Source organism: Mus caroli, chromosome 14 (genome assembly GCF_900094665.2).
Source record: "Mus caroli chromosome 14, CAROLI_EIJ_v1.1, whole genome shotgun sequence".
In the NCBI taxonomy this organism is placed as follows: domain Eukaryota; kingdom Metazoa; phylum Chordata; class Mammalia; order Rodentia; family Muridae; genus Mus; species Mus caroli.
This window is the reverse complement of record NC_034583.1, coordinates 67286177-67299763: the sequence shown is the minus strand read 5'-3', so window position 1 is coordinate 67299763 and position 13587 is coordinate 67286177. Positions and strand designations below refer to the sequence as shown.

At 50.1% G+C, this 13587-nt stretch overlaps 1 protein-coding gene across 1 annotated transcript in view; it reads right to left on the bottom strand.

The window, feature by feature from the left end:
* Positions 1-11033, bottom strand: part of Tsc22d1 (TSC22 domain family member 1) — a 91422-nt gene extending 80389 nt beyond the window's left edge. Inside the window, exon 1 of the mRNA XM_021181801.2 lies at positions 7906-11033. Within this exon, the coding sequence (XP_021037460.1) occupies positions 7906-10799 (2894 nt within the window). The 5' untranslated portion in view covers positions 10800-11033. The remainder of the gene's footprint in view (positions 1-7905) is intronic.
* Between the last annotated feature and the right edge of the window lie 2554 nt (positions 11034-13587).

Here is a 13587-nt window from a genome sequence, read left to right as displayed (position 1 = left end):
AAACAAAAATAACAAGGTGCTTTTAATTAGTTTTAATAAACAACCTAAATTTAAAATGGTATGTCAGAGGCCCTCCCAAAAGTTAACAGTTTAGCGGGCTGTAATGGTACATACCTGTAATCCCAGGATTCTGGAGGTTGAAGCAGGAAGATCACAAATTCAAAGCCAGCTGGGGCTACACAGCTAAATTCAAGGCTGGCCTAGGCTACACAGCAATATCTCGTATCAAAACAAGAAAAATAAAATAAAAGGACAATTAAACTTTAAGGAAGAGTTGGGGAGGTGACCTTGGGCACATTTATGTTCAAGAACTGCATGTCCAAATGCCCAGAGAGGAATGGGTGGCGGGTGAGAAAGTTCCTGAAAGGTCATCAAGTGTCATTAGGAATGAAGCAGTGGGAGTAGAAGCCCTGGGCAGAGCGCAGCGTGGGGCCCTAGGTGCCATGCCCTGCACGGGGCAAAGCGACCGTTTACTTTTCCCCTTTATCTGCTGCTTGTCTGCCAAGAACAGCGAACCCTTGCCACATGCTCGCGCCCACCACCAGGCGCATGGGGCCAAGCAACCAGGACAGAACCTTCTAAAACCAGGAGCCAAAATAAACCTCTCCTAGGGAAATGGAGCCTGACGGGAGGCCAGGAGCAGGCCAAGACAAAAGGATCACCTTACACAAGAGGGGAAGGGCTTGAGGGGACCTGGGCAGACAACACTGCCACAGTAACAGCATCATTCGCACTGCAGCACAGTACCAGAGAAGGCAGGGTGTGTGCGCGCACATCGCTCGGTGAGAGAGCTACCACAGGCAGTACTTCCCTGAGTGAAGGCTGTTTTCTCTTAGACTGGAACTGTGCCAGCAGACACGAGATGGGAGACAAAAGAAAGAAGGGATTTTACAGTCAGCATGGAGCCGGAAAGGAAAAAAAGATGAAGAATGCCATCTTAGTGTCTGAAGTAAAATAGTGAGTCTCCAAAATGAGGACAGCAAGTGTTAGGTTGACGACTGGGGAAGACTGAGGCGCTCACTCCCTCTGTAGGCACAGCAGCTCGTGCCTGTGAGCCCAGCACCAGGGAGGCTGAAGCAGGATGGCTGCCTCAACTCAAGTTTGGGCCCAGCCAGTACTAAAAGACCGAGCAGCCTGTGAGAATCAGAAAGGCCGAGGAAAGCTGACACTGATAGTCTGGCAGAGAATCATCTCAAAAATACCAACACAGAATAGCGAGAAAAGTGGGAAACAAAAGAACAAAAAAATAAATAAAAATAAAAAACAAAGAAGGGTGTCGCAGTCAGCCAGAGTGATGCAGGAGGGAGCTCGGTCTGCCAGCAGAAGGCAGCAGAGAAGACTTTGCGGTCCGGATGACTGGGAAGGAAGAAATGGTGGAAGGAAGAAGGGTATCTGTCTGTGAGATCACACCCAGTGTTTACAATATAGGTAAGAAAGGCTTATTTTTTTCTTCTCCTGTACCTTCCTTTGAATGAGCTGTGTGTGGTAGGCCTGATCAGGAGTCCCTGCATCTGGAAGGCTGAGGCAGGAGAACTGCTGTGAAAGACTTGTCTCTGCTAAGTAAGGAGAATGTGACCTCACAAGCAAGAATGAGAAACAAGCACACGTTCTGCCATGACATCCAGCCTTGATGGTGACGATTGAACCCAAGGAACAAGGAAGGCTCCCACTGTGACTCCAGACCGGGGCCTTTTCAGTTTCAAGTCTCAAATTTAAATTTCTAGACAAGAAATCACATCTATTCTTTTGCTGTTAAAGTAAATTTTTGAGGCCCTATCTCAAATAAATAAAAGGGAAGATATAAAAATGAAGCCTATAAAAAAAAAAAAAAAAAAAAAAAAAAAACAGGCCATGAAAAGACAACAGTAACACGACTCTGGACGCTGGAAAGTGGACGGCTGACTTCGCAAACAGTAAAAACAATCAGATTAGGTCAACAGTGGAGAAAGCCAAAAACAAACCCAACTTAAACTTCGCAAAGCCCCAAAGGCCCAGGAACTGGCAGCCAGAGCCACTGTAGGCATGGAGGCTCTGAAGAAGGCAGGTGTAACCAGCTCTCAGCCCTACTCCTTCCCCAAGGGCCAAGTCTGCAGGCTGAAAGGGGCCTTGCAAAGCCAAGACTAGTGAGCGCAGCAGAAGCTCAGCAGAAGGCAAGGGGAGAGAGTGGAACATGGCTGAATGATGGCCTGCTGGGGACCCAAGGCTCCCAAGACTTTTCACTCCTCTGCTCCCTGCAGCCCCCGTGGACACGTCTTTCTGCCTAGGCACTCCTTCCTACCATAGCTAATCAAGTACAAAGATATCCCGACCCCTAGTCAAACAGCCCAGTCAGGGTAGCAGCTATTGGGGCCACCAATGGCCGACAAAAGCTCTGTTGAGAACCTGTACCCAACACTTCCATCTCTTACCTTGCACACAACTGCCAACTGTTTAAAGGAAGGGAATAGAACATGAAAGATACAGACCAAGGTACAGAAGAAAATGAAACCTGGAAAAAGCAGCTTGCACACAAAGGAAACATATAAAGAGCTAAGCGTGATGACACACTACAACATCTACACAGAGGCGGGGCTGGAGAATGGCAAGTTCAAGGCCAGCCTGGACTACACAGAGAAACCTTGTCATAAAACAAATCTAACATGTTCACAGAGCTAAGAGAAAGCTCTATTAAGTTAAAATGGAGCGGTACGCAGCTTTAAAAAAAAAAAGGCAAAGATCAAAAACAACAAAGCTCTTGGAAATTAAACGTAAGAAAAACCCAACAGAAACAGAAACAGTGCAGAAATAGAAACCAAGGAAATCAGACCAGCCAGAAAGGCCCATTATGCAAATAAATTTGAGGAGAAAATTTTGGGATGTAGTTCACCTGGCAGATCCTTTGCCAAGTCTATGAGGCACTGGGTTCAAACTCAGTACCCGAAACTTTACAGTATGAAATAGCCCACAGCAAAACTTCATGAATGGAAGCAGAACCGTCCTCCCACCATGAACACAAGTCACCACTGGAACAAACTTTAAAAACTTTCATAGATTTTTAAAAATGAGGAGAGGGAAGAAGGGAGGAGAATGAAAGAGAGGAAAGACACTAAGACAGGCCACATAAGGCCTAAGACACCAAAACGGCTATAGAATTCTCAAAAGCAATATGGAAGCTTGAAAGTGGTGTCAGTGAAGTTGTAAGAGAAGACAAATTTTGCGACCTGTTATCCTTAACCTAAACAAAGAAGTCAACTGAGCGTAAAGGTAAGCTGACACCATTTAAAAACAGCAAGCAAATCAAGAGTGCTGTCAACACTGACTGTGGAAATGAAGATGGACCACTGGAGAAATGAATCCAAGAGCAGTGAGTAGCGAGCCTCGGTGACAGGCCACCACAGTGGCCAGAGTGACACTGGACTTCCTAGAGAAAGGCCGAGTCAATACCCTGATGTTAAGGCTGAGGGGCAGGTAATACGGACCATTCGTGAAAAGCGGTGACTAAATGCAGGTACGATGGGGACCATACACTCCAGCCACTGACGCTGACCCCAAGCCAAGTTCCACACTAAGAACAACCACAGCAAATGTTCTAAGTAGCTCTCCAGTCCTCTGGCACTGACATGCAAGCACACAATCACCAGAGAGCTGAGGAAGGCCTCTATCCAGGTGGAGACCAAAGCACACACAAGTTGGAGACCAGGAGAAAACAGTGTGCTGATGAAGGAATTCTTAGAAGGGAACCCACCCCTTCCAATACACCAAGAGTCTGGGGACGGCAGGCCAGCCACTGGACACTGTACGGTGGACAGAAAAAGGAATGATCTTTTACAAGGCTTATGAATATTCAAGAGTGACATAGCGGTTGGGAGAAACTCCCGGAACAAAGACAACCAACAGGCAGGTCCAGTTTTATCTGAGAAATGTAAAAACACAAAGTAAGGACAGTTCTTATTTGATAAACTCTTAGAGACAAAATGAGTCAAGTTCTGAGAGTCTTCTAAATTCAATTTCATTTACCTGATTCTGTGAGAACTGCTATCGCCTTGTTTTCAAATGAGGGAACTGAGGCACAAGCAAACCAAACAAGCCCCCTGAAGTCCTATGAAAGGAGCAGAGGACAGAGAAGACAAGGCTGGGCAGTCTGCCTTCTGAGCTGCTCCTGACCGGCAGGCACACTGTTGGCCAACCGGGAGCAAGACAGGCTTGTCAAAGACGAATCATCTACACAAAATTAAAGGGATTTTAGGAAGGAGATCTGAAAAGGAAGGAGGTGGGAGGTAGAGACTTTGATTCTTTAAATTGTACATGTAAAAAATAAATACTTCCCGTCAGGCGTGATGGTGCACACACACCTCTAACCCCGGAAGCACTGGGGAGGCAGAAGCAGGCTGATCTCTGTGAGTTCAAGGCCAGCCAGGGCTACTGGGTCAAAACAAAAACCATTAAAAGGTATTTGGTGTTTTACATTATTTTAATTGATCTGTCCTACCACTCCCAGTAGATAAGCAAAACAAGTATGGTTCCTTTTTCTGTAAGAAACCCCTGATTTCCAGGCTGGGGAGAAGGCTCACTCTCCCATCTTACAAGATGGGAGGCGCTTGCTACAGAGCCTGTGAACCTGAGTTTGGACCCCAGAACCCACATAAAAGCCTGACACTAGAGGCAGGTGTATGTATTCCTGAAGCGCACTGGCAAGCCAGCCCAGACACAGTAAGCTCCAATCTAATGAGACGGAATCTCAAAAAATAAAGTGGACACCGCTGAGGAAGAAACTGAAGTTGACTCCTGACTTCATAATCACATACATGCTTGCAACACAAAAGTAAACATTAAAAAAAAAAAAAAGCCCACTCATTCCTGTATAATTTAAGGACTTACTATAAAACAGACACTATTTAGAACGCTGGCATCATGTCACCTTAAGGAGCAAGAAGATAGCAAAGTCATACTGCTCATTTCATTCTATTACATAAATTATAGCACCTGCATTTCTAATGGTGTGGTTAAGATGACAGACAATAGGAACTGAGCCTTGATAGGAAAAACAGAAAAAGATCTGCTAAGTTTGTTTTAAAAAAAAATTTTTTTTTTTTGTTCCTGCCCTTGTGGGAAAGACTGGTAAACATAATTATCACCAAATATACAGTACTTAAATAGAGACAGTAAAATGTGCTAAGGAAATACCCCCTGGGGAAGAACAATCTTTCAGAGGGAACATCTGAGCTTTGCTTATAAACAAGAATTTCACATAACACAGTGCTAACAAGTACAGAACATTATAGTAAAATAACTATCTTCCTGTTCCTGCAAACGTGAAGTTCACATTAAAGGCTAAGACATCAAGATCGTTATAATAAAATGGCCTTTTAAAAAAATAAGTCACATAATCTTCCATCCCGTTTCTGTAATGTTTATAGTCTCCTCTGAGTATTACAGTTGGTAAGTGCACAACTGAAAGCAGTTTCCACGTGTCTGACTGAGCATTTACATCTAAAGCGCTAGAGTGTATCGCAATATATAGAGTATATCGCAATATTTACTCAAGGATAATCTCTCTCTCTTCTGCCACCAAACATTTCCATGCTAACATTACTTCCTGGGTCATAAAATGAAATGAGGGCACAACCCTTTCTTCCAAAGGAGATCAATGGTGACAAAGCCTGAAGGATGCAGGTGACACAGGCTGGCACGGAGGACAGGCAGTAGCTGGTTCACTTTTGCCTCTCCTAGGTATTTCCCAATTATCTCCCAAGGGCAAATTTAAATGATTTTTTTTAAAAAATCAAACTACAATGAGATAAAAACAATCTGTAATAAATCACAATTAAAACTAGACCTGGATGGTTGGTCCAGCATGCTCCTTGGGGGGTGGGGGTGGGGCGCGACACTTAGAGAACTTGGAGACCTGGCAAACAGTGTGTCCACTCCACTCTTGATGACTCAACTCTGATGTCAACTGACACGAACTTGTAATAAAGTTCAAAGACGGTCTGAGGACTGCTTCCGTTGGTTACTGCAGACAATTGCTTCCCAGTGCTTCCCTGGAACATAGCTCTACCCCACTGACTCCTGACCCGCCTTGACCTCAGTCAGTACGCATCTGTTTAGGAAAATGCTCTGCACTCTCACACTGGGATTCACTCTACGGATAAAAACCAGTGTGCAGTATCCTCTGACTTAACCGTGGACAGCAGGTCTTCCCAGGCCTGCCTTCTCCCTACTAACAGGAGGAAAACAAAGAATGAAGCCCTCCCAGGAGCTCACAAACAGTAATTAAGAAAACCTTCCCAGGTGTGTAGCCAGTGTGTGGTTCCCATTTCTCTAGGTCATCTGTCTCTCGCGTCTTAGGTTAGCATCTCTATTATATAGTTATTTTAACAAGGAACTTCACTCAGTTCACACCCTTTTGGTTTAGGAAACAAAAAAATTAGAGTAAATAGTTCCTTAAACTAAAATTACGGGTGAGGATCAGAATGATAAAGATAAAATTAAAGGTTGAACAATAGCTATAACTGCACGTAAGAGTCCATCTTGTGAGGTACTTTTGTAGGAGGGTAAGGACTACATTTAGTTAGTGACAAAATTTAAGTATATGACTGTTAGAAAAACAAAAACACTAAAAAAGTATTTTCACCTGTTTCAATTATCATAACCTTTTTATCTTTTAAATGACTTGGGAAAAAAAATAGTGAAAACTTCACCAGAACACATGGCCTTGTTTTCTCTTTATAAAACTCTTTTGCAACATTTTCAGTTTTTCAAAGTAAACCCACAAATATACAAATAGAATATAAATGTTTCAACTAGAAGAGTTGAAAGTTTAATGTCAAAAATCTCCAAAAAAATCCTAAAATAATTAACTATCTTAAATGTTTTTTCAAAACTTCAGTGAAAAAGAAGTCTTTTTACAACTACTACACTTCTATTCTCTGTTTATATACACTGGCAAACTTGCAAAAAGAACTTTCCTTTTTTAAAAAAAAAAAAAGAAAGAATCTTAAAGTAATATAAAATCAAAGTTCACAGCTTCTTGGCAGTCTGACTCACAAGTGTGATTTAGCATATTATTTCCAGCATAATTGGAAAAAAAAAAATGCTGGCCTAATACTGACTTTTAGCCTCTCTGTCTTTTGGCGAGAAAACAGGTGGGACAGATAAGCCAGTATAAAATCAGCCCTTGTAAGACAGACCTCACTCTTTAAAATGGCTACCACGGGTATCTACTATCAGAAGACAAGACTGTACAGCATCACTGACTACCGAGGATAAATCTAGGTATTCTGCCCTTGGAAAATACGCTTTAAGGCGCACATTCCTCTTCTGTGCGGACAAAGTTTACAGAAGCTGGTACAAAAGCTAACAGCCGTCTGAGGGCAGCCTATATCACCCAGATTAGGTCATCTTTCCCACAGTGCCTTAGGAGGGCAAGCAGGTAACTGTATCTTTCACAGCGTGAGATCAAACCTACTAGGAAAGAAAAGGGCTGTACAGCAAGAACGGACGTGGGAACCACACCCCCAACAAGAAATCACCATCAAGATTTTAGTAGCTCCAAAGAATAGCTTTAACTATTTCGTGGGATAACAAAATGTAAGCCGCTTTTCATAATCCTCTCAAAAGCACTTTATAACTAATAAAAGCTACCTGGTAGCCCCAAGTCTATTTGTCATATTCACTTTATAACTACCGTGAACATTATTGTCATAACCTAGTCTGCCTCCCAACCACTCAAACCATTCCGTGACATTCTTCCTCTGGGAAACTTACCATGAATATGCACTTCTCACATGCAAACGAAAAGGTGTAGGTATATATACATATGTATAGATGTGTGTATATATCTTCAGACTAACTGCACCCACACATATCGCTACTTGAGAGATTAACCTGGAACTGCCCGATGGCTGCAGAAGCACGTGATCTTACCTCTCGTCCTCGCCATCCACCAGGGGTGTTGTCAGCGGTAGCACCTTCAACGGGAAGAGAGAAGCAGGGGCTGCTAGGCTGCTGCTACTCCCATCTGAAACTGCTGACATTCCCCCACTGTCACCACTCATAGTCTGAGGTAAGCCGCCTAAGGAGGGCTCCGCTGGGCGCCTGGCATCTTCCATTTGGCTTCCAATGGCCTGAGCTAATGATTGTGTAGAGAACTGAGTAGAACTTAGTGGTATCTGTTGTGCCAAAGGCAAACTTACGTTAGTGGCTATCAAGGGAGATTGACTAACACTTTGAACCAAACTGCCATTTTGGGTGGCTGGGGGTTGTGCTATATTCTGTGGTGGAACTAAGTTTGTTGGGACAGAAGGCATTCCAGAAGGAGCGGCTGAACTAACCTGATTTGTAACAGAAATAGTGCTAGCAGAGGGCAGAGGGCTACCTGTGGGCAACTGCTGGGGAACAACCCCTTGGGCCACGGTTTCTATTCCCTGTGGCTGGGGAGGCACAGTTACCAAGGTACTCTGGGGTGCAATGACCAATTGTTGTGGAAGGCTTGAAGCACTGGTTTGAACTCCCTGATGAATGATCCCGGTTGGAGCAGGTAGGACTACTTGTGAAGATGGAGGAGCACCTTGCGGAATAACTGAAGGTGTAACTTGGGTAGAGGGCTGCTGTACTGCACTGGGTATGTTTGCCTGTTGACCGATATTTGCAATCTGACCGCCAGTTGGTACAGTGGACACTGCTGTTTGAGCCTGGCCAATGGGCTGCCCAGGTGCCCCTGCAGGTTGTGTTTGTACTGCTGTGGGCTGCCCTGGCAGCTGGATCCCCTGTGCCTGAGCCACAGGAATTACCGATATTCCTGCCCCCGTGCCCGTGGAACTGGACTGCCCAGAGGACATTGCTGCTTGAAACATTGGCTGCTGCTGCTGCGGCTGCACATACTCTGAAGTTGCATTCTGAGTCACTGGCTGGCCATGGCCTGGGGCTATCTGCGCAGGAACCATTGGTTGCTGCTGCCCGTATTGTAACTGCTGGGGTGGTGCCCCTGGAAGAGGAGTTTGCACGGGAGGAGCTGTCTGAGAATACGGCAGCTGCGGTTGAGCCAGGCTGGAAACGGAAGGCTGCTGACCTATAGCCGCCGTGACGCCGACCACGCTGACAGGGGAAGGCTGGATACCAGTTGCGGCACTCATGGTGGCTTGCAGAGGGACAGGCTGAAGAGTCTGCTTCTGCTGAAAGCTCAACTCTTGAGGCTGTAACTGTACTTGTGACATCTGTGACTGAGAAATACTCTGTGGAGCAGGGCTACTGAACTCTAGCTGTTGGAGGGCCACACCTTGAAGACCCGGAGGCGCTGGTGGTAGCGGCGGCTGCTGCGGCGCCACCACAGCCGGGGCTCCCATCATCTCTCCACTTCCCACACTCTCCGTGTAGTGACTCAGTGTGCTCACACTACTGCTCACGGAACTCCCACTAGTGCTCTCCCTCTCCGAGGACGATGCTTCGGTGGGGGTTTGCTTCACCGTCTCCACCACTTTATTGATGGCCACGCCTTCTGTAGCTGGCACAGCGTTGTCCTTCTCATAGAATTCAGTGCAAGTCCATCGACCTTTTTTAAAGGGTTCAGAAGTAGAGTCTAACTTCACAACCCTGAACCTCGATGTGTTAACTGTTGGTTGCTGCTGCTGCTGCTGACTGGAAACCACTCCCACAGTGATACCTGCAGCTGCATTAAGGACACTATTAGCAACAGGAGAGGAAGAAACGGTACCATTGCCCATGCCACTCAAGATACTCGAATTTACACCACTGGTAACTCCAGGCCCACCACTTATGCTAGCAGCATTAGGGATATTGCTTGTATTTATATTAGCATTACCATGCACGCTGTTCGTCACACTGGGACTGAAACTACCCACAGCAGCAATGTTAACATTATTCGTCGCACTCGTGCCAGTAACCGAATTTATACCTAGGCTGCCTGTAGTACTTGGAGTACGGATGTTCGTCATCACTGATGCTGGTAAGCCACTCGATGGTACAGCAGGAGGAGGTGCGACTGGCACACCACCATCAGAACTTCCAGTTGTAGAGAGTTTCCTGGACACTGGGCTCGAGGGTGGCCCTCCGGGAATGGATGGACCGGCCACAGCAGCATGTGATGAATGATGGTGCCCATGGTGAAGGTGGTGCCCATGATGAGGGTGATGGTGGTGATGGAGGTGGTGGGGATGGGCATTCCCATTGATCACAACGTTCTGTTGTGGAAGGTGAGGCAAATGAGGCTGAGGAAGGTGGGGCTGGTTAGGAGAGACTGCCCCAGGTGTCTCAGCTTCCTGGAAGTTATTCAGAGTCTCCTCTGAGGAGCTGCGTTCAGGCTCACCTAAGTCAGTGGCCCTGGAAAGGGAGACGTCGAGGATCTCGGAAGAAGAGAGATCTTCCGTGTGCGACTCATCCAGATCGTCGTAGCTCTCGGTGTCCTCCGCGATGCTGTTGTTAGAGCTGATGCTGGCAGAGATCTGAGCCGGAGTAACGCTAGTTATCTGGAAGCCACTTTTCTTTTTCATCTGAGTTCCTCCTGGCGCAAGAGGCTGTCCCTGCAGCTGAGCCTGCGAGAGGAGGTTCAGGCTTTGTGGAGGCGGAGGCTGTGGTCCCTGCGTGGAAGATGCAGCAGGAGGCGGCGGCTGGAGCAGCGAAGGAGGAGGAAAATCTTCAGAAGATGGAGCAGCACCACTGACGCCCGTACCTGCTGCATTGAGAGCAGAGGCGCTGCCACCACCGCTGCCCCTTCGAGGGAACATTGCCGGGTGCGCCATCTTCCTAGCACTAATGTCTGCAGCAGCGGCCGCCGCGGCGGTGGACTCCGGCGGCTGGTGCATTGTGCTGGGTACCGGGGGGCGGAGAAGGCAAGAGCAATTTCCTTCTGCACCGTAATCTTTGTATGGAGAAGCCGGAGAGGCGAACAGGACCTGAAGCTCCGCCCGACGCGATCCCTCCTCCTCCTCCTCCTCCTCCTCTGCCGAAGGCGCCGGCTGCTCGTGCCTTCGAGGGCTAGCTTCGGGAAGGGAGGATGAACCGGGTGAACCAGGTGGCTGGGGAACCGAAGGGGGACCCCTTCAGTCCTTCGCCATTCACTTTCCCCTCCAGTCACACACCCCCCTTTATATTCCGCTTCACGTGGGGTGCGGGGCGGGAGGGAGGGGAGCCCAGGAGGGGGCGGGGGAGGCGAGGAGAAGCGAGAAATGCCCACCTTCTTTGGCCAACTCCGGAGCCAGCTCAACCCCCTCCTCCCGCGGCGACGGCCGCTGCAAAGCCCCTCCGCTCGTCCTGCACCGAGGCAGCGCGGAGCGAGCGGTCGCCCCGGCCCTCGCCACCCCCGGCGCCGCGGCCGCCGGCGAGCCCTGAGCTCAGCGTCGCTCCAACCTCCCCTGCCGGCGCGGCCGGCCCCGCTCGGGCCTCCCCCCGCGGCCCGCGGCCCCTCTCAAACCCCCTGGGCTCGCGACGGCTGCTCCGGGAGGAAAGGCTGGCCGCGGCTGGGGCCCGGGCGGTGCGGCTGCGAGCGGGGCGGCGGCGGGGCGCCCGGTACGGTGAGCCCAGCAACGAGGCGCGGGCGGGCGCGCAGAGACGCCGGATCCTCGCGGAGCGCGGCCGGGGCGCGGCGGCGGTGGCGGCAGCAGCAGCGGGAGCCCAGGGACCGCTCCATCACTGGCAGCCATGGAGCCCGAGCATTTTCCTCCCTCGGGGCAGGCGCTCGGCTCGGCACACGTCCTCGGAGAGGAAGGGCGCCGGCGCCCGGGCTGCTCCGGCGGGCGGCGGGACGTGCGCGGGAGCGGAGGGGCGAGCTCGCGTCCTCTTCTCGGCCCGCCGGCTGGCTCGGCACCGAGCTGCTCCCGCGACCGGGAGGGAGGGAGAGAAGGAGGGAGGGGGCCGCGGGCGGCGGTGGCTCCTTTTCGCGGCGGTGGCGGCCAGACGGGGCTGGTGCAGCGGCTGCAGCCGACGCCGTTCAAAGAAATGAGAGGTGGGGTTGGTCGGTGGCGGCGCGGGGCGGGGGAGTGGGAGGGCGTCGGGCGAGGAGGGGGCTGTGATGGTTGTTACTAGTGCTCTTCTCGGGCTGCTCCGTATCCCCTGGTCTCTCGCGGCATCAAGAGAGGAGGGACCAGCGCCCCAGCGCGAGAGGAGGAGGGTCGAGCTCTGACCGAGGAGGAGAAGGAGGAGGAGGAGGAGGTGGCGGGGGGGAGGGGTCGCGGAGGAGAGGAGGGAAGATGGCGTCTGCGCGTGCGCGCCGGCGCTGCAGACATAAAGCCGGGTCTGACCAGGGGAGGTGGCCTGTCTTCGGTCCGCGCCGAGCTCTCGGCTCCGTCTCTCACGGAAATTGCCGAAGGCCGGCGGAGTCGCCGACGCCGGAGGGCGGTGGGGGGTGGGGCACTCGGGCGCGCGAGCGAGCGAATCCGGGTCGCGTGGAGAGGCTGGGGTGGGGCTGGGGNGGGGGGGAAACCACGCCGCGCGCGTGCGCGCAGGTTAGGCGTGTTCCCTGCTGTCTCCCACGCGGACCCCGGCGGCTAGGCGGGTGCGGAGCGCTAGGTCTCGGGTGTGCGCGCCCTGGGGCGGTGGCTACCCCGCCCCGGCCTGCGGAACGGGTAATGAGGCTTTTCTCCTCAGCAACAGCAGCATCACGAGTTGCAGCTCCCAGGAGCCCTCCGCTGCTGCCACGACATGAGTCAGGCTTTCTTCCTCGGCGCGTGGCGGAGCCCTCCTCCTCCTCCTTCTCCAAGCAGCAACTTGGGCTCCCCCTCGACCCGCACCACCCTCGCCCCTTCCGGGGATGCCCCGATGGAGTCGGGTGTCTTCCCCCACAGCAGTGGTACCTTTTGTGCAGAGCGGTGGTAGTTGCCACGCGGTCCCTCGCCCTTTGACGGGCAGGGGCGAGACTGCTAGCATATGGCACGGATGTTTGCAGGGAATCTCCCAAGCCCCTCCAAGGGAAGGCTCTTACAAAAGGGAGTGGTCCTTGCTGTCCCTCCTTATCGGGTGGGAAGAAGCCAGCCAGCCCCACCAGCTAACCAACCAACAGGTGGAGCTTCCCTCCAGCCATTTATTGTCTTTGTGTCCTTGCTGTGGCCCTTAGAGAGGTAAAAGGTTAGGGCTTGGGTTTAGTGGAATTTAAAGGAAATTTGTAAAGAACGCCTTTTAGGGCTAGAAAAGCAAAAAGACTGCTAAAGTGCCGCCCCCCCCCTTTTTTTAAACTAAAACTAGATTTAATGGATTTAGGTAGGTTTGCTTGGAGACAATTTTCTGTTAGCTGCCTCGGAAGTATTACATGTCAAAAACCTCTCAAAGCAGGGCTTTGCTTCTAACCAAGAATGTAAATCTCACCCAGGAAATTTTTTAAGCGGAGGTGAAAGGGGTTGAGAGTGGTTTGTTTCCGTTCTAATTTAAGTTTCGGGGATACAGATTGATCAGAAGATAGACCTCTGACTCGGGAAATCACCAATTTCATTTCTGAAGCTTAACACCCAACAAACAGAAAACCAAAACTGTTACCAGCAGCTTAGCACCCCTCATTCTGTACATTAAAAGTTTGAATGTCACCTATATACTGTTGATGTTGATAGATATGACATCTTGGCATCGTTTATCTGGTCTGTACCAAACTGTCACACGTGCCAC